This window comes from Pteropus vampyrus, unplaced genomic scaffold (assembly GCF_000151845.1).
Source record: "Pteropus vampyrus isolate Shadow unplaced genomic scaffold, Pvam_2.0 Scaffold23, whole genome shotgun sequence".
Taxonomy (NCBI): Eukaryota; Metazoa; Chordata; class Mammalia; order Chiroptera; family Pteropodidae; genus Pteropus; species Pteropus vampyrus.
Genome location: NW_011888804.1, coordinates 10,910,978 through 10,935,904, shown reverse-complemented (window position 1 = coordinate 10,935,904; position 24,927 = coordinate 10,910,978). Strand labels below are relative to the sequence as shown.

General features: G+C 50.0%; 3 protein-coding genes across 6 annotated transcripts in view; 1 reads left to right on the top strand and 2 right to left on the bottom strand.

Moving 5' to 3' along the window:
- The window catches only part of SLC2A11 (solute carrier family 2 member 11), a 29,047-nt gene extending 26,986 nt beyond the window's left edge, over positions 1-2,061 (bottom strand). The window contains exon 1 of the mRNA XM_011355976.2: positions 1,720-2,061. The gene's annotated coding sequence lies outside the window, so the exon portion shown is untranslated. The remainder of the gene's footprint in view (positions 1-1,719) is intronic.
- On the top strand, positions 2,053-6,894 carry DERL3 (derlin 3). 3 transcript variants are annotated; one of them, XM_011355975.2, is made up of 7 exons: positions 2,053-2,533; positions 2,646-2,711; positions 2,788-2,861; positions 2,977-3,070; positions 3,568-3,763; positions 4,292-4,382; positions 4,483-6,894. In XM_011355975.2, exons 1-7 carry the CDS (start codon positions 2,441-2,443, stop codon positions 4,562-4,564), a joined length of 696 nt encoding a protein of 231 aa, XP_011354277.1. In that variant the 5' UTR covers positions 2,053-2,440; the 3' UTR covers positions 4,565-6,894. The 3 variants fall into 3 exon arrangements, with proteins under 3 accessions (XP_011354277.1, XP_023384070.1, XP_011354276.1); XM_023528302.1 differs by having other exon boundaries at positions 2,788-3,070; XM_011355974.2 differs by having other exon boundaries at positions 2,646-2,861.
- A 139-nt stretch (positions 6,895-7,033) lies between these two features.
- SMARCB1 (SWI/SNF related, matrix associated, actin dependent regulator of chromatin, subfamily b, member 1) overlaps positions 7,034-24,927 on the bottom strand; it is a 30,716-nt gene continuing 12,822 nt past the window's right edge. For both annotated transcript variants that reach the window (XM_011355972.2, XM_011355973.2), the window contains exons 6-9: positions 20,742-20,908; positions 15,039-15,229; positions 7,832-7,963; positions 7,034-7,373 (exon numbers count right to left, since the gene is read on the bottom strand). In XM_011355972.2, the coding sequence (XP_011354274.1) occupies positions 7,334-7,373; positions 7,832-7,963; positions 15,039-15,229; positions 20,742-20,908 (530 nt within the window). In that variant the 3' untranslated portion in view covers positions 7,034-7,333. The remainder of the gene's footprint in view (positions 7,374-7,831; positions 7,964-15,038; positions 15,230-20,741; positions 20,909-24,927) is intronic.

Below are 24,927 nucleotides of genomic sequence, written 5' to 3'. Positions count from 1 at the left end.
CGTTGCTCCCCTGGATGTCTGGCCCAGCTGGCTGCGCCCAGCCTCCCAGGAATGTGCTTCTCCACCCCCGAACCAGGCGCCTGCCTTATCATCAGTCAAGTCACTGCCCCTGTTGACAATGACAGCCCCTCCTATTAGCCCCAGCTTGACCCTGAGTGGAAGGCTTGCCAGCACCTGCTAAGTGCCTGGAGGAAGGAATACCACCCTTTCCCCAGCAGACAAGAAACCCAACCTCCCTAGCTGGCTCCTTCGTGACAGTCAGGCGCCCACCCTGGCGTCTGAGGCCCTGGATCCCCGCCTTCTGCCAAGCCTCCACCTGGATGGCATCTACTCTACCTTGAACATGACCTTGGCCTACTTCACTGAAAAAAGGAGACTAGCTGAGGGGGGCTCCCTTAGCCTGCTCCCACTGCCCAACTTCTCAGCACCTTGGTCCAACTCTTGCTGTACCAGACCTCCTCACTCCTGAACCCAATGCACAACCCCCTTCAGTGCTCCCAGCCTCTCTCCCTTCCACTCCCCTCTGGAGTTGGGGCCCCTTGGGCCTCTCCCCAGAGGACCTCTCTTAGCACCCGTGTGAGTCTCTCATTCTCTTGGGATCCACCTATTTCTTGGAGGTTCTCCTCCATTCCAGTCTCCTGGAGGACCTTGGGGCCCTGTCCTGAGCATCCCTCATCTTCCATACGTACACGCAAGGCTACATTGGTAAGGGCACATCCTTCTGGGCACCTTCCTCTACCTCATGCCCACTATTACACTGGCCACCAGGAACTTCGGCATGGCTGCACCCCACAGTCCCTTCCCAGGCCTCATCTCCCAGGGCTTCTCACTGCCTTGCTCCTGAAGCCATTTTCTGGTTGGCTCCTGCCCACCCACTCCCCCTAGTCTCTCTCAGTGTCCCTGGCTGGGTCTGCCTTCTCACTCTGACCAATGAAGGTCAAGCTGCCCGGGCCTGGCTTCTTCTTTTCTCAGTCTAGCCTTGACTCTTGGACATTGCACAAAGGCCCAAGGCTACAAATACCATTGATCTACTAATAATTGACATCTACGTTTAGATCACTTGCCTGACTTCTCCCAACCAACACCACACTTGGATTTTTCCAGGCAGATGTCACACAGATCCTCCAAGCTCAATGAGGCCAGAAGAGGATTCCCCATCAGACCACCTTTTCCCCAAGCGTTCTCCATCTCGGAAAAGGCTATTAAACTTCCATCCACCCTGTGGTTCAGGCCTCGAAGTTGCCCTTGACGCCTCTGTCACAGCTCTGTCGAGTCTGTCAGCAAACTCACATCCCACCTTTCCTTGACCTCCAGAATCCACTCTACCCAAGCCACCAATGTCTCTTGCAGCCTCCCCCTGCTCACTGATTCCTCTGGCAGTCTACTGTCCTCACAGCAGCCACAGGGATATTTTTTAAGTGACAATCAAGGATTACCTTTTCACAGAGGCTTCCTAGATCACCCCATCCTAGCATGGAGCCCACTATCTGACCTTCCACGCCCCACTTAGCTGTTATTTCTGTCAGTGCACTGTCCTGTGAACACCAGCTTTCATATTAGCATAGGCATATTACTATACATCTCCTAGGTTACATCATGAGAGATAGTGTCTTTTGTTGGCTGCTGTGTATACAGCATCCAGAACAGTGCCTAGCACACAGTTGGTGCTCAATAAACGATTGACTTTCTTCATTAGAATAAATTAATGGAATTTCTCACCAAAATAATGAGGCCCTCTTCAGCCCATTCTCTTGCTCTGGTCCGCCTCGGTACCCTGGCGTCCCACGAGGTTTGCAAGTCCTCAGCCCGGCCCTTCCTCTGGCGAGCCGTCAAGAAGACTCCCAACAAGAACTGACATGTTCCAGCGGGTCCCTGGACGTGCGGGGGTATTTGGACATGCTGCTGAAAGCCTCCTTTGCTGTAGGTGAAGTGGCACCGTCTCTGGCTCTGAGGGGTGGAGGACAGGCCGCCGGCCACTACGTGGACCCACAGAACCTCACCGCCACTCTCGGGTCCCGCCCCCCTCCATGTCCCCGCCCCTTTCTGTCTCGCTGTGCTTGGATCCGGTCTTTTCTCCACTAACAATTTTAGCCCAGCCCCCGGAGTGGCCTCGTGGGTCCTCGCTATTGGTCCTCCCGTCGCTCGTCTCGAAGCGGCCAGTTTCTCATTGGCTGCACATTCTCCCGCGCCGCCACAGCCATCACAACAACCGCCACGTGCTTAGCCATGGACCTGCTCATTGGCCCTAAGTCTCGACCCGCCCACGTCACCGCCCCGCCCCCCGCTTCCCGCTTCTTCCTCCTATTGGTTACCTGACCCAAGACCCCGCCCCTGAGCCTGCGCGCACTACGTCTCCATCGCGGATTGGCGGGAAGGCGGGGTTTGGAATCGGGTTAAAGAGCGTGCAGGCGTTCTGGCCACGCGTGCCAGAGACGGTTCAATGGCGTGGGAGGGGCTGGCAGCCGAGTTCCTGCAGGTGCCGACGGTAACGCGGGCTTACACCGCAGCCTGCATCCTCACCACCGCCGCCGTGGTGAGCTGACTGGGAGGGTGGGGCATTGCCGTGATTGCAGGTCGGGTGGGGGTGTCGCCATGGTTACTGATAAATCCCGGGGCTAGACCCTGACGCGTCCCTGGTTCCGCAGCAGCTGGAGCTCCTCAGCCCCTTCCAGCTCTACTTCAACCCGCACCTCGTGTTCCGGAAGTTTCAGGTGAGGCCGCCCCCCCTTGCACCTGACGGCCTGGCCCCGTTTACCCAGCGCCTGCCTGACTGCCCGCCCCTCGCAGGTCTGGAGGCTCGTCACCAACTTCCTCTTCTTCGGGCCCCTGGGATTCAGCTTCTTCTTCAACATGCTATTTGTGTATCCTGCGCCGCGCAGACCCAGGCGGGGAGGGGGCCGGCCCGCGAGGCTGAGGCGGCCGGGAGCGGGGAAACTGATACCCCGCCAGGTGGCACTTCCTATACTGACGCCGCAGGTTCCGCTACTGCCGCATGCTGGAAGAGGGCTCCTTCCGCGGCCGAACGGCCGACTTCGTCTTCATGTTTCTTTTCGGGGGCATCCTCATGACCGTATCCTTCCCCGGCTATGGAAGCTCAGGCCGCAGCGCCTTCTGGGTCCAGCCTGTTAGCCCTGGGCCCCAAATGAACACCTAGGCCAGGGAGGGGACAGTCGTTCACTTCAGCTTAGGATGTATTGAGCGTGTAGCGTGTGCTCAGCTCCAGATGTCAGGACTAGATCTTCAGGGCTGTACAGAAACTACCACAGGGTGATGCATCGGAGAGCCATGTTGGGTGCCTCGGGGCTGAGCCCTACTGCCAATAGCAGGAGAAACTGGGGCAATAACAGACAGTAGTGGGAGGCTGGGGTGAGGTAGAGACAAGGCAGATTCTTCATGTGGGACCTTAGATTGGGAAGAGACATCTTGATGGGGGAAGGACACATAGGGGTAATGAGGGAACTGAAACCAGTGACAGGATTGCAGAGGTTTAGCAAGTCAGAGGGGACCTGAGCAGGGGCTGAGGCCTGTACCAGGGAAGGGCCTCCAAGCACCTTGACTCTGGCCCAGCTGCTGGGGTTCCTGGGCAGCCTGTTTTTCCTGGGCCAGGCCCTTGTAGCCATGCTGGTGTATGTATGGAGCCGCCGCAGCCCTCAAGTGAGAGTCAACTTCTTCGGCCTCCTCACCTTCCAGGCACCATTCCTGCCCTGGGCACTCATGGGCTTCTCACTGCTGCTGGGCAACTCCATCCTCGTGGACCTGCTGGGTGAGCCTGCCTGTCTACCCAGACCACCCCAAGCAGGCTGTCTGGTACACGAAGGCCTGTGGGAGAGCCACCCCAGGCTGGCTGCTCCACCAGAGCCCTCCCTCCCACCTACACTGGACCTCTTCAACTCCTCTGCCTGCCCTCCCAGCATCTCTAGTCTTATAGCCCATTGAACAAGCCAGCCAGGTTACAGGCTTCACATTGTCACGGCTCACTTGTTGATGCTTGTGTGGGACCTGACCAGGGTGGGGATAGGTGGGTCAGTGTTCCAGCCATGGCTCCCACTTCCCTCCCCAGGTCCTGCCCTCTTCTAGGTCCTGTAAGAGTGTCTTTCTGGGCCAACCTCAGCCCTGCCCTGGGCTGGTAGTCTATGTAGGACACTGGCCACTCATGCTCTGAGGCCTGAGGTTGCTCTGGGCCTGGCTGGGCCTCCAAGGCTGTGCATTGAGGCCCAAATTAGAATGTGGTGGCCCTGGGCTCTGGATGGTGGAGGGAGGGTGGCCTTAGCAGTTCGCAGCTCTCCTACAGGGATTGCTGTGGGCCACATCTACTACTTCCTGGAGGATGTCTTTCCCAACCAGCCTGGAGGCAAGAGACTGCTGCTGACTCCCAGCTTCCTGTGAGTGCTAAACAACCCTGCCCCTACTTCCTTCATATGGCTCCCAACCCCCCTGGGGGACCTGTGCTGGCCTCAGCTCAGCATGGGCCCCTCTCCACAGGAAGCTGCTACTGGATGCCCCAGAAGAGGATCCGAATTACCTGCCCCTCCCTGAGGAGCAGCCAGGACCCCTGCAGCAGTGACCCTACCTAGGGCCAGGGGCCTGTTTCCCTGGCCTCTGGCAAGCCTCCATCCCACCCCTAACCCCTACTTGCAGCAGAGAAACCTGCCTTAGAGGCTAGGCCTGTGCCCAAGGCCTACCCAAATAAACAGAATGACCTGTAGCCTCTTCGTCCACAGCACTGGCTTCCCCTGCCTCACCTGGCCATACCCTTCCACGCTGGGCAGGTGCTGCTGGCCTTGACCTAGGGCTACCAAGCCTGGGCCACCCTGTGTCCACCTTCTGCCCTAGAAGTGGGGCTGGCCCAGGGTACAGCTCTATTCCCATCAAGCCTGGACTGCCCTCTCATACCAGTCATAGGTGGTTGGATGGAAAGCCTAGAGAGGGTCAAGAACCTGCCCACAGTTTCCTAGCAGAGCTGTGAGCTCACAGATGACAGGCGCAGGGGTTCTCATCCCAGTCCCTTCACTGCCTCAATGGAGCCTTGGGCAAATTCCACTCATGCTGGGCCTCTGTTCCCTGCCAGTCAGTGAGGGGGTTGGCCAGATCTTGATGTCAGGGACAGGTGCCAGGCTGTCCCCCGTTGTACCAAGACTGGTCTGCAGGGACTCCTGTCTGCAGTGCCCTCAGGCTGATGCCTCACTCAGCCCCTCCCATCCTTCACCAGCAACCAACCACTGGAACTTTGCCCCATTTTCCAGCTGAGCAACTAACAGAAGTGGCCAAGGACCTATGGAGTCACATGCAAAGGAGAGCCAGGACTGGGTCCTCTGCCATTTCTGTGGCCCCAAAGCCTTGAGAAGTTTTCACCTTGGTAGAGTCCTGCACTGGCTGAGGCTGAGACCTCTGGAAGTACTGTCCCTGCCTTTTTTAGCTGAGGACTGTAGGAGCCTTATCCGACCCCACAGCTAACTTGTCTCTTCTGTAAAATGGGCATTAGACAACCTGTCCAGCTTTCCTTGTTGAGTCTGCATTTTGGTTTATTCCTGGATGATCAACAGCACAGGGACTGTCACTTTCATGGATAAAAATATTTGCCATAGAATTGACCTTAATTTTATAGCAAAATCTTGTGGAGCAACATCTGGCCCTGTAGCAATGTGGGCTAGCAATGAGAGCCGTCCTCATTCCACCCCACCAGCTATGGAGGGTTCATTCCACCCTACCAGCTATGGAGGCACAGGGCTGTCTCCTGTCCCATAGACCAAGCAAACACCTTGTTAATGGAGCCTACTTGTTTCCAAGGCCAGCTGGGCCTGGGCCTAGAATCTTCGTTGTCAGGGGCTTCCAGTGAAGCCCAGCTGGACCTTTGTCCCAGCAAATTCCACTCCTAGATGAAAGGCAGGAGCCTGAGTACAAAACCCCAGGCAGTTGTCATGTCCTAAGACATGCTCACAGGACCCCCCTAGTCAAGATGGCAAGGCCTATCTCACCCTACAGCCTGGCAACCGAGAACCCTAATCCCTACCTGGGCTAGGAGCCAGATGCTATGGGACCCCAGCCACACTACCGGGGAGCAAAGCAGTCCTGACCCTCAGCCCTGCCCTGGTCAGGGAAGGACCTGCCAGCAATTGAAGATGGTACTAGCTGAGTGCTGAGGGTCTGGGCCCATCTTCAGTAAGTGCAGCTGCATGCCCAGTTCACCAAGCAGTGTTCGGCTTAGCAAGACCCACATATGCACTCAGGGATCCCGCATCCCTTCTGTAGAGTGGGGACACTTCCACACTAACAGATGAGGTGAAGATACAGAGACAGCTGAGAAGAGGCCCGGTGCTGTGCCTCCTTCTCTACATACAACTCCACCCCACAAGCCAGCACCAAGCCAAGCATGCTACTCCATATACGTTCTTCCTCACAACCACCCTTAAGGGAGGAACTGGCCAGGGTTGTGGCACTAGAAGGGGTGGAGATGGGACCCAGTCCACCTGTTACGTGTGTGCTACTGAGAGGTGTGGCTAGAGTGCTGCACACCTGCTGGAGCTGGAATGGCCAGGCACAGGCACCCGTGCTGGCGACACCCCTGCAGTGTCTGCATAGGATGGGCCTTTGCAAGGGTCTCCAGAGAAGGAATGCTCCCAGCAGGGATAGCTTGATCACCTGGATGCAACAGAGCCCAAGGACAGCGGGAGAGCCAGCGGCTGCTTCACAAGGTCAAGCAAAGTGGATGTGGTAGGGCTGCCACTGAAAGACAAGTGGGCCCCTGTCCTCTGAACCTCATGACCACATTTGTCATTTCTCCCACTCTTCAAGGACATCCGTGTACATGTGATGGTGGGGAAACTGGAGGGCCCAAGGAAAAGCAAAGATTACACTCTGCCTCAAGCCTTGCAGGTGGCTGAGGGTGGAGCCCTGGAGCCCCCTCAATGCCAACCTGCCCACCTGGGGATCTGAGGCAGAGCAGGGTGAAAGGCCTAGCCAACCATCAACCTTGGCCATGTACCACCCCACTCCTTGTTCTCTTCCACACTTATTTTTATGCTACCACTTGGAAGAAATGGAATATGACCTGTTGCCTTTTATTTAAAAAGTGTTGCTAGCCCTTCCTGGGGCTCCTATAACAAAAACAAACACAACCCAAAACGAAGCCTCTTCTTGGCCAGAGACAAGTGGCGGGGACTGGGGCTCAGCAAATGGAATGTGTGCCCAGGGGAGGGTGACCTGGAAGGCCTCCCTGCCTGTGCTCCTCAGGACAGCCCTGGGCTGCCCCCTTGCCTCCCGCCTTGCCAGAAGATGAAGGAGAGGCGGGCCGGTCTTCTGAACGCTCCGTGGGAGCCAAGTGCTGGTGGGCTGGTTACCACGCCGGGGCAGTATTGGCGAGACGCCTCATACGCCTGCAGGAGAAGAGAGGGCAGTGACCCACGGCTAGCTCCCAGCCTTGGGCAGCTGCCACCCGCCCCGGGGCTCTATAGGGCAGCCAGGGAAGTGGAGACAGAGACGGGAAATGGCAGGTGGGATCCCCAGCCCATCTCTTTTCTTAGCCTCAACCTGTGTGCTCCCTGAAGCTGCCCTCTCACTTGCCTGCTCAGGTCCTGCCCACCTCTCCAGGGGTCCTGAAACCTGGGTCTGGGATGTAGTCAGACCCAATAAGACGGCTTTCGCTCCCTTCAGGGTTTGAAATCTGCATCCTGGAAGCTAGACTTGGACTCTTCATCCTGGGGCCTGCCCCTGGCCACCTAGGTCCCCCTCCTAGAAACTGGCTCACTGGAGAAAGACACTGGTTCTGCACCTCCCTAGAAGACGGTGTCTGTGGGCAGAGACAGCTGCAAGGGCCCTGGGCAGGGCAGGGTACCTTGTGTTCCTGTCCTGGTCACGGATCTTCTTTTCCATCTCAGCATCTGTTAGGGTCTCCAGCAGCGGGCACCACTGGTCAGCATCACCTGTGTTCCGGATGGCAATCTCCACCGTGGGCAGGGGGTTCTCACTGGGATGGAGAGAGGAGAAAGTACTAGTTCACAGAGCAGCAGCCAGAAAGGCCCCAGAAACCACTATCAACCCCTTGACTGCCGGCAGATGGAACGCTGAAGTCAGGGCATGGCGGGAAGGCCCAGGCCTTTCCTGCCCCCTCCTCCACCTCTTTCCCACTGAGCCTATTTCTATGCCCAGATCCTCAGAGCAACACTCCTGGTACAGGCAGCAGGGAATGCTCCTGTCACCTGAGTCTCAAGGCGGAGCTGCCTGGAGACACCAAGACCTCTCCTGATCACAACAGCACTGCCTCCATGACCCCAGGCTTCTCTCCAAAGCAACAAGCCCTTCGCTGCAGCCTCAGTCTCTGGGTCTGTGAGACTGATTAGTGGTGTTTGCTACGGAGGTGGTTCCCTTGACAGAACAGGGTGGCTGGTCCAGCCGTTATCATTGGGGCTGGGAAGAAGGGGAGGACTGTCTGCCCCACTTAGTGTCCAGAGCCAAGACCCACTGATCAGAGAGACAGATGGGGGGTGAAAGGAGAACAAAAGAAGGAGGCCACTCAAGGGTCCTGGACGCTCCCTCACTGTGGGCCACTGGGCCGGTCTGCTATCGAACGTTCCGCACACTTGGCCACTTCACTGGGGCTGAAATAAACTCCAGAGAGGTTGGATTATTTGCTGAGGGCAGAGAGCTGGGCCCTGACCCCACATACCCTGCGGTCCTTCCCCCCGAGGCCATCTGCGCATCCTCTTGCCAAATGGATACAGTTGGGGAATGGGGGGATCAACCTGGGCGAAGACTATGAGAGCACGGGGATGGGGGTAGGAGGCGAGGGCGGACAGGAACACAAGGGGAGGGAGGACAAGGTTGAGCTGCAGTCTCTCTGGGCCTTAAATTCCAAGTCTGTGGGACCGGAGCCTGAAGAGGCATGGAGGCCGTATTGCCAGGAGGGCCCGTGTGCCTCCCACCTTCAGGGCAGACAGCCTAAACCCCTAGCCTGGCACACAAGCTTCAGAGCGTGGCCCTAACTGTGATCTTTTCCCACTCTTCCCAATGTCTCACCACTTCAGCCTCCCCAGGCCCTTTTCCCTCTCTAGCTAGGTGGCTGTGCCTCTCTCTCGAGGCTCAGCACCACTGAAGGCTTGCCCTGCTCTTTACCGCAGCCTGTCAGGAGTCTGCCCACCACAACCTGGAGCCCTGCAAAGCACTGTCAGCTCTGGAAGGAGCAGGGGAAGGCGGGGCCCAGGAGAGGCACCTGGTAGGCATTACTGGAATAAAAAGAGGATAGGCCCCTAGTAGGGTGGCCTTGGTTTTGACGCCTCATCCAGAAAATAGGAACGACATTATTGCCCTTGCCCTGAGAGATATTCAGAGCATTACTAATATTAAAGCAGCCAGCATACATCCATTGAGGGAGCTTCCTAGGGTCCCAGACCTTCTCACACAGCCTCCCTGAATCCTGTGCCCAAGGTCACATGAGTGGCTGGCTAGCGAGGAGCATCCATCCACCCAGGCCTGACCGTAGAGCCCCTGATCCTCAAGACACCAGCCAGCACAGGATAGCCAAGGGCTTGTTCCAGTCTCCCTATGCTGCTCTCCTGGCCTGGGGTCTCAGGCACAATGAGCACACAGGACACAGCCCAGGGGGCAGGCTGAGGCTGGTACCATAGCCTAGAGCTATCCCTGGCTCCCCTGCAGATGTGGGATTCACCTCTTGTTGCTAAGGCTTGGCCCATGGGGTCCACACAAACAAGGCCTGAAAGCCTGAGCTCGTGCTGGTGACTCAGAAGCCAATGACTGAACATTGCCAGCCCCCACCCTGGAGCACCCTTGAGCCGACCCCTCCCAAGCAGCTCCTGACAGCTGCTCTCTAGCTAATGTGGTAGTTTGACAATCCAGGAACCACCCAGCCACAGACCCAAACATCATTCCTCACCTCGAGGGCTCCTAACCGCTTTTCACAGAAGGGCAGACATGAAAGGCGCCAAGCCCATGCCGAGGGGAAGAAACATGTTTTCCTTTTAATTTAAACAAGAGCTGATGAGTGGGTCCTGGAGGCCCTTTTGTTTACCTCCCCTGGGCTCTGGGAAGATTCCACTCCAGTGGGTTTGTTATAAAATAAGAACTGCTCAAACCATGAATGGGCCTGGAGCCAACAGGCCTGACTCCAGTTTGAGGGGGACACACAGGCAGAGAACCACTCTAAGGTAATTCTGATTCACGGGCCTCAAGGCCCCTACCACTCGCCCCTAGTGTCCAGGTGGGGACCCAGAGCCCAGGCAGGGTGAGCCGTCTCGGAGGCAACAGAGGGACTGGGACCAATGCTTGTAGAGTATGTTGAAGTTCATTTTCAATGTGTTCTCACTTTTATGACCACACATGATACAACAGACTGGCTCAGAAGCACTACTACGTCCGCTGTTTAAATGAGAATGGAGACTACAAGCGAAATGACCTGCCCACAGCCACTCAGCTAGGAGGAGGAGACAAATCTAGACATCACCCTCCTATTCAGGATCAACTGACTTTCGACAGGGTGCCAAGTCTACTTATCGAGGAAAGAGCAGTCTTTCCAACAAATGGTGCTGGGACAACAAGACCTTGGATTAGGCAATGGTTTCTTAGGTATGACATTAAAAGTACAAGCAACAAAAGGAAAAAGAGAAAAAATGGACTATATCAAAATTAAAACTTTTTCACTAAAATGAAAACACAAGCAACATAAGGAAAGAGAGATAAACTGGACTATATCAAAATTAAAACTTTTTCACTAAAATAAAAATGCAACCCATGAAATGGGAGAAAATATTTGCAAATCATATATCTGATAAGGAACCTGTACCTAGGATATAAAAGGAACTCTGAAAACTCAATCATAAAAAAATTAAAATATAGATAAAAGATCTGAATAACCATTTTTCCAAAGATATGCAAATGGCCAATAGCACATGAAAAAAATGCTCAATATCATTAGTCATTAGGGCAATGTAAATCAAAACTACAATGAGATGCCACTTTCACCCCCACTAAAATGACTAGGATCAAAAAGTCAGATAACTGTTGGTGATGGTAGGGAGAAAAACTGAACCCTCACACTGCTGGTGGAAAAGTAAAATGGTACAGCTATTTTAGAAAGCAATCTGGCAGTTCCTCCAAATGCCAAACATAGTTACCACATGACCTAGCCATTCCACTCCTGGCACACACCCAAGAGAATGGAAAATGGGTGATCAAACAAAAACTTGTTCGTGAATGATCACAGCAGCACAAAAAGTGGAAACAACCCAAATGTCCATTAACTGATGGCTGAATAAACAAAGTGTCGATAGATGGACTATTATTCAGCCATAAAAAGGAATGAGGTTCTGATACAGGCAGGTTACCACGCAGATGAACTTTGAAAACATGCTAAGAAGTCAGCCACAAAGGACCACACAGTAATCCACCCTAATCCATGGTCTTGCTTTCCAGTTTCAGTTACCTGTAATCAATCATGGTCCGAAAATATTACGTGGAAAAGTTCAGAAATAACAATACAGAACTTTTAAATTGCAAGCTGTTCTGAGTAGCATGATGAAATCTCATGCCATCCCTTTCCATGCTGACCAGATGTGAATCATCCCTTTGCCCAGTGTCTCCACACTGTATGTGCTACCAGCCCGTTAGTCAGTAGTGGTGATCAGATCAACTGCCGCAGTATCGCAGTGCTTGCTTTTAAGTAACCCTTATTTAATTCCACAATGGCCTCAAAGCACAAGAAAAGCCAATAAATACTCCCTTTAAGTGAAAAAAGCATACATGTATAGGAAAAAACATAACACATATAGGGTTCGGTACTATCCAATTTCAGGCTTCCACTGGGGGTCTCAGAACATACCACACAAATAATGGGGGGGACTACTGTATACTGTATGGTTCTATTTATATTAAGTGTACAGAACAGGCACATCTATATACAGACAGTAGATTAATGGTTGCCCAGGGCCGGGAGACTTTGGGAGGGTAACTGCTAAAAGGGTGTGGGGTTTCCTTTTGGGGTGATGAAAATGTTCTAAAACTGACTGTGATGGTTGAACACTCTATAAATATACCAAATCTGACACATTAGATGGGTGAATTGTATACTGTGGGAATTATACCTCAATAAACCTATTACAAAACAAACAAGCAGGCAAACCCTGCAACCTTGGGGAGGAGGGGAGAGCTCCAGGAGTAACCTTAGTGGCTCATGGTCAACCAGTCCTAAGTGACCCTGGTATCTACCACCTTGATGCTGCACCAGTAACACTGCCTCGCTGTCCCCATCAGGCCCAACTGCCAGGTCCTCTGACTCTTTGCCTGTCCCAGCTTCCTCCTGGCCAGCACCTCACCCTGGCCACTTCACCTCAGATTCCATGCATCACACCCACTACCCCCATCCCTGTGCCTGCAGCCTCTGGTGCCTTTGGTGGCCATGAATACAAGTCTCTGTTAGGGTACCCAACCTAAGTCACAGGGAGAAGGTGCCAGTAACTGCTGGATGCAACTCTCCTCATACATAGTGGCTCACATGTCTCGGTAAATGTCTCACACCCTCACCAGCTCTGCTCAGCCCAGCCCCCTCCCTTGGTGGAGCCCTGCCTCTCTCCTGTCACTCACTGTATCTCTGTCCCCATTCCACTGGTTCCAAGACAGCTATATGTCGCTCTGGTTCAGTTCCATCCTCCAGGGGCTTAGGACCCCCAACCCACCTGCAACATGCCTGTGCCACCCCCTCCCCACGATGCTCACCTACATCGGCCTGTTTGTCCTACTTGCTGAAGGGGAACAGCCTGTTCTCTGCCCTGGTTCCCCTGTCTGTGGGCATCTTGCCCCTGCTCACACATGTGACCAGCAGCTTGCTCTGCTCCACCACTGACACAACTCAATGCCATTGCTGAAAAGGGCACTGCCATCGGGCACTGCCATCGGGCACTGGGCTCAGGCTGGAGGGAGGACAGAACTCCCGTAGCTCACTGCAATTCTGTTCCCTGGGCAATGAAGTCTGTGATAAGCTGGCCCTGACCCAAGGCTCCCCTTCTTGTCCTTGCCAGCTCTCTCCAGAGCATCTGCCTGCCTGGACCAGACAGAGTACACACAACAGGCCAGGCTAGCATGAAGAGCTCACAAGGCCTCATCAGCTGGGAAAACACAAGCAGCCCTCCTGATGCTAAAAGAGGCTCTTGGGACACTTCCCAGACCCCCAGGCAGGCTGACCCAGACTGTTGCAGAGGAGATGTGTACTCCCCCTGGTCCCCAGTGTGGCAGCCCTGCCTTCAATCACGAGGATGTGGAAACCTGCACACTCAGCACTAGAGACAGCGGCAAAAGGGAGGTCTGTGACACTCGCTGTCCACACGACTGGAATTCATTAACTGGCTGCTGAGATAAGGGGGAGATCCATCTGTAAGTCCTGACCTGTCACCACCAGGGGCTCCAGAGGGGGGCCTGCTCTAGAGCTACTTGGCAAAATGCAGACGTCCCGAGGCTTGACAAGGGCTTTAGGTGGATGGCCTGGGTCACCTGGAGGTCAGAGCAGGAGGGATGGTGCCCTATGTGTCAACATCCTAAGGGCCCCACTGCTGAGAGCAGCATGACCCCCTCCCAATTCCCATACCTGCCAGGGAGAACATGGGTTCTGACTCAGTTGGTATCTGGGGTATGAAGTACTTGGTGTTGATGTCACTCCCAAGACCTGTACAACGTCTCTGCCTCCCAGGACCTCAAGATCAGCTCCCGGAAGCAAGGCCACCCCAGACTGGTCTCGGGCCCATCAGCCTTGGCTCTAGTGCAGTTAACAAACACACACTGACATATCTCAAGCAGGCCGCTCACAGAAAGTGAGAGACATGGGCCAGACATCCCTTCCTATTCTGGGCCTGGACCCCCGTCTGCAGGGCTGCTGGCGGGTTACAAGAGGTGACGGATGTGCCATCTCAGCCCGGATGCTGGGCGCGCAGATCCCCACAGGGCTCAGCAGTCTCCCAGGCACGGAACCTCAAGCCCTGCAGGGTGTATAGTCATTCCTTCTCTCTTGCTCAGATTTACAGGAAGCCATAAGTAAGCTGTCTCTTGGGAATTATGGGAGAACCAGATGAGACACAAACATACTCACGAGCCCCATTAATTGTTATGCCTTTGCAAAAGACCTTCATACTTGCCCCTCATGCACCATTTTAAGCTTCAGTCCCTAAGTAATGACCACCACATGTAGACGATGACAGTTTCATGAGCAGAATAAATCCTAACATCCTGTTTTGATGCAAGGATACTTAGCAACCTCCTCCCAGGATACACACACACACTATCCAAACGTGGAAGAGGAGCTCAGGGGACAGAGCTGAATATGATGGAACAGTTCTGAGGTGGATGGGCACCGTTACTCAGTTAACAATACCTCTGGCTAGGCCATGCCTTGCACTCTGCAGCCACCACCAACAGGAAGCACATGTCTGTCTATCAAAGAGCCCCTGTCCCCAATCCATCCCCTACCCCAGCATACAGGACACTGGACCAGAATGTTCTGTTTACGTTTCCACCTTCATAGGCAGCCCGAATTCTTTATCTTCCACAGGGGGTCCAGCCGCAGGTGCTCACTAACTGGTCTCTGACTGACCATGGCAAGATGTGACAAAAAGCTGCTGGAGGACTCCCTGACTCTTGTGGGCCTGAGAGGGCTGTATGAAGTAGCCCTTATTTGAGGCAAAACACAAGTCCATAAGATAATGAATGCTGAGGTGGGTGACCCTGACAGAGGCAAAGTCTGGGCAACAGTGCAGAGAGAAGAGGACAGAGGGGTGTGAGGGCTGCAGAGCGCGGCCCAGGGCAGTGTGAGGTGGGTGAAGGACAAAGGGCACAGATATACCATCTCCTTAGATCTGCCCCCACAATGATAGGGGACAGGGAGCCCTGCTGCTGGGACACATGAGGCAGGAGCAACCAGGCTGCCCACAGCCAGACCACACTGCGAGGCTCATGAAAGTCCCAGAGAAATCACCATGCAAAGGGAGAAGCCTTCTCCCCAAAACGGTTTGCAGAGGAATGAGGGAGGGAATCGTCCATGATCCTACCTGAAGGCATAAGTCTTCTGATGCCAGCTTAGCTGTCCCCGAATGCTGTAGGCGATGGTGGTGACAAACTCCCCACCCAGCCCCAGCTCTGAGCACAGCTTCAGGGCGAACTTCTCCGGTGAGTTCTCCTTCTCTGACATGTCCCACTCGAACTGGTCCACCAGAGAGATGTTCCCCACGTGGATGTTCAGCTGGGGCCAGAACCAAAGAACCCAAGTTAGAGCAGTCAGAACCCATCCAACCCAGGGGCTGTGAGGAGGTGGAATGGCTTGGTCTGGAGCCATCAGGCCGGGATGGACCCTGCCCATGACTTACTGAGAACCGGGGCTGGCCCTCGTCCTTCTGGCTGCAGTTCACCATCTGCAAAATGGGGCTGATCCCGCAAAGCAACCAGGGTGGCCACAAGGGGTTCTGGCTCAGGGCCCAGCACAGTCACCCTGTGAGAAGACCCTGAAGTGGTCTCAGGGCACCTGAGTCCCACCTCCTGTCCCCTTGCTCTCCAACCTGGCTAGTGCTCTTTTCTGTCCTTCGTCTCTGTTGGTCTTGATCTTGACATGACTACATCGGTCAGGAAGGGCTCAGTTCGCTTGTCACTCATCAGACACATCCCTGAGCCCTCACCTGAGGAACCGTCTACCCTCTTAACTCCATCTCTTTTTAGAGTGTGCCCTGCTCAGAAATCGTCTTGTTAAATAAATAAGTATGCTCACAGATGCACACCCCACCTGTACCAGTTCACAAGGCACAGGCAAAGCCTGGGAGGGAAGCAGAGGCCTGTGGCTGCTCCTCCACCACAATGCCAGCAGCACCCTGCTGAGTTGCAGCCCGTAGCCAAGCAAAGGGTCCAGGCCCTGCGTGTGTAACACCTAGACCAAGACAGAGCCTGTACCCCAGGAGTACCCCAACTAAGCCTGCCGCTAGGGACTATCAACCCACATGACTGTGCCTGTTCTGAAACTGGGCATCACTGAATCACACAGGAAGCACTCTTCGGGGTCCAGCTGTGTTGACTAGGCATCATGTCCACAAGTCTTCTTCCATGCCTGTGTGAGGCTGGGACTATCACTGCTGTCTAGTAATACTCTGCCATGTCAGCGGGCCACGGTGTACCTGCCCTTTTGCCCCTCTGTCCTTCAGTACACAGCTCAGCTTTTAAGACAAGGATCAGTGCAGGTAGTAAACTGGCCACTGCTCAGGGCCCAGCCGGAACAGGGACTTCTCCCTGTCTTCAGAGAAACATGGGACCCCTCCCTGTCCCGAATCTGTTCACAAAGCCCTGCACCTCTGGGCTCTGTATACTATGTTCCACTCACTGCAGCTGAGCCCTTAGTTCTTTCCCATCTCCACACTACGCCACGCCGGAGGTCTGTCTCAGTTTTGCAGAATGGAATCAGGAGAGCTGCCCCTTCCCTTAATAGGGCCGAATGCCCAGTGAACCACGTTGGCGTGCTGGGACCGGAAAGAACGTGAAGTGGCAGGCAGCCCACAGAAACGCATGAGACAGGACCTAACGGGACCAAACAGAACCAGCCAGTGCAGCAGTTCACACCCAGCAAGCCCTGCCTGGGTGCAACATCATTAGTCCTTTGGGCCACCAGTCTGTGCCATGCAGACTGGGTTGCTATCCCCCACTAATTGGCCATTAATGCTTTCATTTATTAAATAACATAGACTGTGTGCCAACCAAGGAGAGGCACAGGAGATGCAACGGAGGGTAAAACATATAAAAAGCTGACTTCATGGGTAGATACGCAGTTGGGGGAAGAGTCAGACATAAGTTAAACACGTGAATATATATCAGATGGTGCCAAGTGCTAAAGGAGAAAAAGGGCAGAAGGTGCAGGAGGCCCAAGAAAGGCCTCCCAGGGGAGGTGCATTTTAGGAAGAACTAAATGGGCCAAGAGAGCAGACATGTGGCTCCCTGGTGGGAAGGGTCCCCAGCAGAGTAAGGCCTGAGGCTGTCATACGGGCTCCAGCTTCCACAGAAGGATCTGGGAAGCTTGCGGAGTGTTTTGAGCAGAGGAGACACTGGCTCCCATGGAGAGCTCTGCTGGAGGAAGCCGCATGGTGGCAGCAGTGCAGTGCTAAGAAGGAGCTGGACTCCTGGTGGGCTCGTACAGACAAGGCAGAGCCAGGACCCCTGAGCAAGCACATAGCACTGGTGCCAGGTTCTTGCCTGTCTCCCCAGCCTCAACCTGTATAACCCCATGTACCTTTTCACTCTCTAGAAAGGGCCCTACCAGCCCCACAAAGTCTGATGTTTTAACTCTCAAGAGCACTGAGTCCTCAGGCCCCTGGAACTGAGCAGAGCCAAACTGGACCAGGTGCCTTGGTTAAGGTGGCCAGGCCTGGGTCTGGTCTCAGTTTTGGGAACACCTGTTAAGTGGGCGCCTCCAAACTAAGGCACTGCTTTGTGAGGAGAGAGACCCCTCAGGTGCCATTGCTCCCAAGATTCCTGTCTTCCACCATGTCCCAGGAGCCAGATGAACATCCTCACAGAAGCACCAGCTCTTTTGAAGTCCCAATTACACATAAGAAACCTTGGGTTTGACCTTCTGTTTCCTCATCTATCAGATGGGACAATGTCCCCTAGGTCACAGTGCCCACAAGCCTTTGGCCTGATAAACGTAGCACTGTCTCACAGTAGCTGGGCTTTCCCACAGAGCAGCCAAAACTTCATGCCACTGAGCCAGACAGGAAACCCAACCTGGGGACAGTCTCCCAACAGCCTACCAGCCAATGTCTTCCCATGGGTAGGGATTATAGGTGGATTAGAGGACCTGAAGGGGATCCACAGCTGACAACTGAACAGTCACCGAGAAAGCCTCTGGTCAGGGGAGCAGGTGGCAGCCCCAGGCAGAGTTTGAACTGCCTGAAAACTTTCTGTACAGCTGCCCACAAGCCCCATCAGGATAAAAAATAAAAAAAAAGGCACTCATTTCTGAGAAAAATATCAGGGAAACCAACTGGTCAGAGTCATGAGGACCCTGCATGGGGCTGACCCTGGCCACTTAGAACCACGTGGTTGGGTGTGACTAACCCTATAAGGCCATGCATGTCCTTATCAAAGTTACAGGACAAAGATGTAGCACAGAGTCCTCGGGGCCACGCTCTAGAGGTAACAGGCTGCGCATGGAGACACAGGTGAGGCTCCCACTGCTGCATCCAACACACCCCCATTTTTCTCCCATGACATCCCCCTTCTTTCTCAATCGTGCCCTTTTTCTGAGAGTTAGCCATAATGCAAAACTGAAACAGGCTAAGAGAAACAAATTCACACTTCTCTCAAAAGTAATTAACAAGTAAGGAGACTGAATCAGTATCAAAAACTTCTGACAAAGAAAAGCCCTGGACCTAATGGCTTCACTGGAGAATTCTACCAAACATTTAAACAAGAATAACGCCAAGCCTCAAATTCTGCCAAAAACTGAAGAGGAGACAACACTTCATAATTCAAAGCCAGACATTACAAGAAAGGAAAACCACAGACCAATATTCCTTATAAACACTGATGTAATTAATAATCCTCAACAAAATACTAGCCAACTGAATTCAGTAGCATATTGAAAGAATTATACACCACCACCAAGTGGGATTTATCCCTGAAATGCAAAGATGGTTCAATACAAAAACTAATCGATGTGAATATATCACATTAACAGAATAAAAGATAAAAAATCACATGATCATCTCAATTGATGCAGAAAAAGAATTTGGCAAAATTCAACAGCCTTTGATGACAAAAATATTCAACAAACTAGGAAGAGAAGAAAACTACTTCAACATAATAAAATGCATATATGAAAAACCCACAGTGAATATGCTACTGAGTAGTAAAAGACTAAAAGCTTTTCCTCTAAGATCTGGAACTAGACAGGGATGCCTGCTCTTGCAATTTCCATTCACCATAATCCTGTACTGAAATTTCTAGACAGAGCAATTAGGCAAGAAAAAGAAATAAAAAGGCATCCAAGTTGGAAAGGAAGAAGTTTACCTCTGTTCACAGATGATATGATCATCTATGTAAAAAACCCTAAAGGTTACATTTAAAAATTGTTAAAACTAATAAATGAATTCAGCAAAGTAGCAAATTCAAAGTCAGCATACAAAAATCAACATTTCTATACACTAACAATGAACAATCTGAAAAGGAAATTTAAAAAATAATTCCATTTACAATAGCATCAAAAAGAATAAAATATTTAGGAATTAACTTAACCACGGAGTTGAAAGACTTGTACAACGAAAACTACAAAACAATGCTGAAAGAAATTTAAAAAGGCATAAATAAATGAAAAGACATCTCATGTTGACGGATTGGGAGACTTAATATTGTAAAGAGCCTAAGACTACTCAAAGAGATCTACGAATTCAATGTAATCCCTACCAAAATCCCAACAATATTTTTGCAGAAATAGAAAAAAATCCATCCTAAAATTCATATGGAATCTAAGGAACCCCGAACAGCCAAAACAATCCTGAAAAAGAACAACAAAGTTGGAAGACTCACACTTCCTAATCTCAAAACTTACTTCAAAGCTACAGGAAGCAAAACAGTGCAGTACTGACATAGAGACAAGACGTACAGACCAATGGAATGCAGAGCCTAGAAACAGTCAAATAATTTTCAACAAAGGTGCCAAAACCGCTGAATGGGAGAAAAGACAGTCTTTTCAACAAATGGTGCTGGGAAAACAGGATATCCACATGCAAAAGAATGAAGTTGGACCCTTATCTAACATCATATACAAAAATTAACTCAAAATGGATGAAAGACATAAACGTAAGAGCTAAAACTATAAAACTCTTAGAAAAAACAGAGATGAAAAGCTTTATGACATTGGATTTGGCAACGATTTCTTGGCTATGACACCAAAGGCACAGGCAACAAATGAAAAAATAGAAAAACTGGAGTTTATCAAAATTAAAAACCATATGCATCAAAAGACACTATCAACAAAATAAAAAGGCAACCTACAGAATGGGAGAAAATATTCATAAATTGTATGTCTGATAAGGGACTGATATCTAGAAGATATAAAGAATTTGTAAAACAACAATAAAAGAACAAAAACCTGATTCGAAAATAGGCAAAAAAACTTGAGTAGACATTTCTCTAAAGACATTTAGATAGCCAACAAGCACATGAAAAGATATTCAACTGTTACTAATCAACAAGGAAATGCAAATCAAAACCATAATGAGATAACATCACAGGAGCAGTATCTGTAGCAGGCAGGCCTGGGCCCAAATCCCAGCTCTACCACTTCTCAGCTGGGCATTTTGGGGCAGGTGGCCTCGCTTTCCCATATGCCCACCTTTTCACCTATAAACACGGCAGGCAAGGCAGTATCTATCCCAGGATTGCAGCAGGTTAAATTATGGGGTGTGCTCAGCCCAGCTGGCCTACGGGAAGAGTGTGGCAGTTTGCTCATCTTACTGTGGGCTTCTCCCATCTGCCCATCGGCTGGCTTCATGTCGTTTGAATGCTCCCAGAATGCGATACCTTACTCAGAGAAGTCAGTGTTGCCCTTCTTGGGGCAGTAAGCAGAGCCAGATGCTGTCTGAAAGACAGCTTTTCAGGAGCCCTGTCTCATAGCATGGACTACAAAAACAGGCTTCCATGGAGGATTCCATGTATCCTCAGTGCCCTGTGACCCACCCCCCCAGGAAGGCCTCGGCACACAGAGAGGGGCTACCTACCTTAATAATGACCCGTTGGTCCGACTGGTCCTCCAAGATGCTATCCGTTGGGTAGGACTCGATCTGCTGTCTGATGGCAGAGGCAATAGCTGGCACGAATGTCAATGGGTTCAAATCCAGGTCATCACAGAGGATTTCCGAAAACATTTCAGGGGTCATCAGCTTCTCTGAAATTAGGAGAGAAAGCAGGGATCACTGACAATTGCAGGGCCTAATATCACCATGCCTGGCCTTGACCTCCCCGCTACACCTTCCTTCTCTGTCAAACCTCTTGCATGAAGATGAGAATGACAGGGGAACCGAGGGTGGCCTCCCAGATACGGCAGAAAGAGGAAGCAAAGGATGCATACCACCCTTCTGGCCATCATTCTACACAAACCTCCTCTGCCACACCCATGGGGGTGGCCGAGGCCCTAAGTGTTCCCCCATACCAGGTTCTTTCCACTCCCAGGCATAGAACTATACCACTTGATTAGTTCTAACCAATGAGAAGTCTGGGGGAAGGGGAGGCAAAGGCACTTTAGAGTTGATGTGCCATGTCTGCACTCTATTCACCTTTTCTGACCCAGGCAGAGGTCAGAAGACAGAGGGAGAAGGCAGCTATCTACAGACCAAGGAGAGAGGCCTCAGAGGGAACCAATGCTACCAACACCTTGATCTTGGACTTCTGGCCTCCAGAACTGGGAGAATAAATTTGTTGTTTAAGCCTCCAGTGTGTGGGACTTTGTTATGGCAGCCCTAGCAAACTAACATAGGTTTCTTCTGGATACGCCACTTTGAGGCCAGTGTCCCACTGGAGAATTGGGCAGATGCATGTCTGTCCACCACTTCCTCACCAGTAGAAAAATCTCTAAGGGAAATTAGGGTACTTGTGGCTTTTTACAGAATTTCACTCAGTTTCTTACTCTAGGCAGCACAGGAACTCAACGAAATGATAAACGTGGAGGCGTGTAATCAGTCCTAGATCCTGAAAATGTAACTATACCAGGAGTGAGCTCAGAAGGACTGTCTGTGACTGGCCAGACTACAGCAAAGTACTGTGTGATCAAATGCTTTCTCCCCGTTTTGCCCTGTTCTTGTAATCCAAACCTTAACAACCACGTTCTACTCTGGGATGAGCAACAGGCAAGAGAAAACAAAGAATGAATTCCCTCATGAGCACACAGCATGATTCCATTATCAAGAACTAGGTCTGCTTAACAGATATCCAATCCCGCTATTTCCTCACAAGCCCAGAAGGGCTAGAGACCAGCCATCCTAACAGCACCATCAGGACAGACCCCCACACACTCAGCCAGCTTATGTTCAATAACTCATAGCAAGCAAATGTAGCTTATTTTCAAGATTGCAGCAGGAAGCTCTAGCGCCCTAGGTTAAGCACGTTATGAGTACACTGTCCACAACATTTTTTAAAATAAACCTTTTTAATTTGTGGTAACTGTAGATTCATATGCAGTCTTGATTACTGCAGCTATATAGTAAGGCTGGAGACTGATTCCTCCCACTTTAATCTTTTTTCAAAATTGCTTTAGCTACTTTCGTTCCCTTGTGTTTCCATGTAAGTTTTAGAACAGCTTTGTCTATATCTATAAAAAATCTTGCTGGGATTTTCATAGGAATTACATTAAACTTGCATATCAATTTAGGGAGAATTGACATCTTGAATCTTCTAATCCATGAATATGGTTGTCTGTCCATTCATTTAGATCCTTAATTATTTTATGTAATTTTCGGCCTATGAGTCTTTTACACGTTTGTTAGATTCACACCTAAGTATTCCATTTCTTATTGAGTGATTGTAAATCGTAACATATTTTTGTCCACTGACAGTATACAGAAATACAATTGATTTTGTATGTTTATCTTTTATCTTGTGACCTTACTGAACTCAGTTTTTTTTTTGTTTTTGTTTTTGTTTTTTTTTGGAGATTGCGTGGGATTTTCTATGTAGACAATCATGTCATCTACAAAATAAGGACGGTTTTATGTTTTCCTTCCTGATCCATGATGTCTTTTATTTCACTTTCTTGGTTTATTGCACTGGCTAGTATTTCCAGCACTATGTTGAACAAAGTGGTATTAGTAAGTATCTTTGCCTTGTCCCTGATCCTAAGGAAAAAGTGATCAGCCTTTCATCACTAAATATGTTAGCTACAGAATTTTTTGTAGGTGTTCCTTATAAAATTATACATGTAGAGTTATTTGTAGTACTCCCTTCCTTGTCATACCTGTGGGGTCTGTAGTGATAGCCTCTGTTTCATTACTCAATTTGGTGATTTATATTTCGCTCTTTTGTGGTTAGTCTTGCTAGAGGTTTGTCAATTTTACTGATCTTTTTGAAGTACCAGTTGAGTTTCAATAATTTTCTCTATTATTTTGTTTTCTCTTTTGTTGATTTCTGTTCTTCTCTTTATTATGTCTTGCCTTCTTCTTGCTTTGACTTCGTTTTGCACTTCATTTTTTGGTTCTTGAGATGAGAGCTTATATTATTGATTTAAGGCTTTTCTTCTATGTACAATGGTGCTATAAATTATTGTGTCAGGCGCTATAAGTTACCATATCAGCACTACGGCAGCTATATCTTACAGATTTTTATACATTGTATTTTCACTCAGGTTCATGTGTATTTTTTAACTGAGTTGAGGTTTGTTTTATGAACCATGATATGGTTTTTATGGTACATATTCCATAGGGACTTAAAAAGAATGGGTATTCTGCTGTGTTGGATGGAATGTTCTATAAATGCCAATTAGACTCTGTTGGTTGATGGTGCTATTGGGTCCTTCTACCATCTTGCTGATTTTCTGTCTAGTCGTTCTACCAGTTATTGAAAGAGAAATGTCAAGGTCTCCAATATCACTGTGGATGTCTTTCTCTTTTCATTCTATCAGTTTTTGCTTCATATTTTTTCCAGCTCTGTTGTTTAGTATGTACACATCTAGGATTCCTGTCTTGGTGGATTGACCCTTTTATCATTATTTAATGTCCCTTTCTAACTCTGGTAATTTTCTTTGCTCTTAAGTCTGCTTTATCTGATACTAATATTACAACTCTTGCTTCCCTTTGATTAACGTTTACATGATATATCCTTTTTCTATCATTTTACTTTCAACCTACCTATAACAACCATTATATTTGAAATGAGTTTCTTGTAGCTCATGTCATTGAGTCTATTTTAAATCCACTCTGCCAATCTCTATTTTTTAACTAGTAATTATTGACATATTAGGACTTAAGTCTACCTTTTTTACTTTGTTTTTCCTGTTTTCTTTTTCCTGCCTTCCTGTGGGTTACTTAAACATTTTTTAGAATTACATTTTGATTTATTTATAGTGTTTTTGAGTATAACTCTTTGTATAGCATTTCTAAGTGGTCCTTTGTGTATTTATTACATTATACACACATAACTGGTTTCTTTATTTTACCAATTCAAGTGAAATATAGAAACCTTAACTTCTCTATGTCCCGTTACTCTCCCCTATGTATAATGGAATTGCCTTAAAGATTTCCTTTACATACATTTAGAACCACATCAGAGAGTATTATAATTTTTGCTTCAACTGTTAAACATAATTTAGAAAACTGAAGAGAAGGAAAGCCTATTGGATTTACCCATATTTTTGCTTATCATCTTCTTCCTTCCTGATGTTCCAAAGTTTCATCTTTATTCATTTCTCTTCTTTCAGCCATTCTTTTTAGGTTAGGTCTACAAGCGATAGCTTTCCTTTATCTGAGAATTCCACTTAATTCCTGAAGGATATTTTCACTGGGTGTAGGATTCTGGATTGGCAGTTCTTTTCTTTCACTGCTTGAAAAACATTGTGCCATTTCCTCCAGCTTCCATGGTTTGTGATGAGAAATCTGCTGTCACTCTAAGTCTTTCTCTGTAGATAAGGTGCCATTTTTCCCTGTCTGCTCAAGATTTTTTCCTTGTGTTTAATTTTCAGAAGTTTAATTATAATGTGTCCTGGCATAAATTCATGTTTATCCTGTTCCGGTTCACTCAATTTCTTGAATCTGTCATTTGGGATTTTTTAAGCATCCAAGGTGATCTTGTGGAAACAAATTTCTACAAAGGGCTTCCTGCAGCCATACCCTGTGGTGTAGGACTCTGATTACCCCTGGCCTGTGTACCCTCAGGACTCTGATTACCCCTGGCCTGTGTACAGAAGCAGATTCTATACTT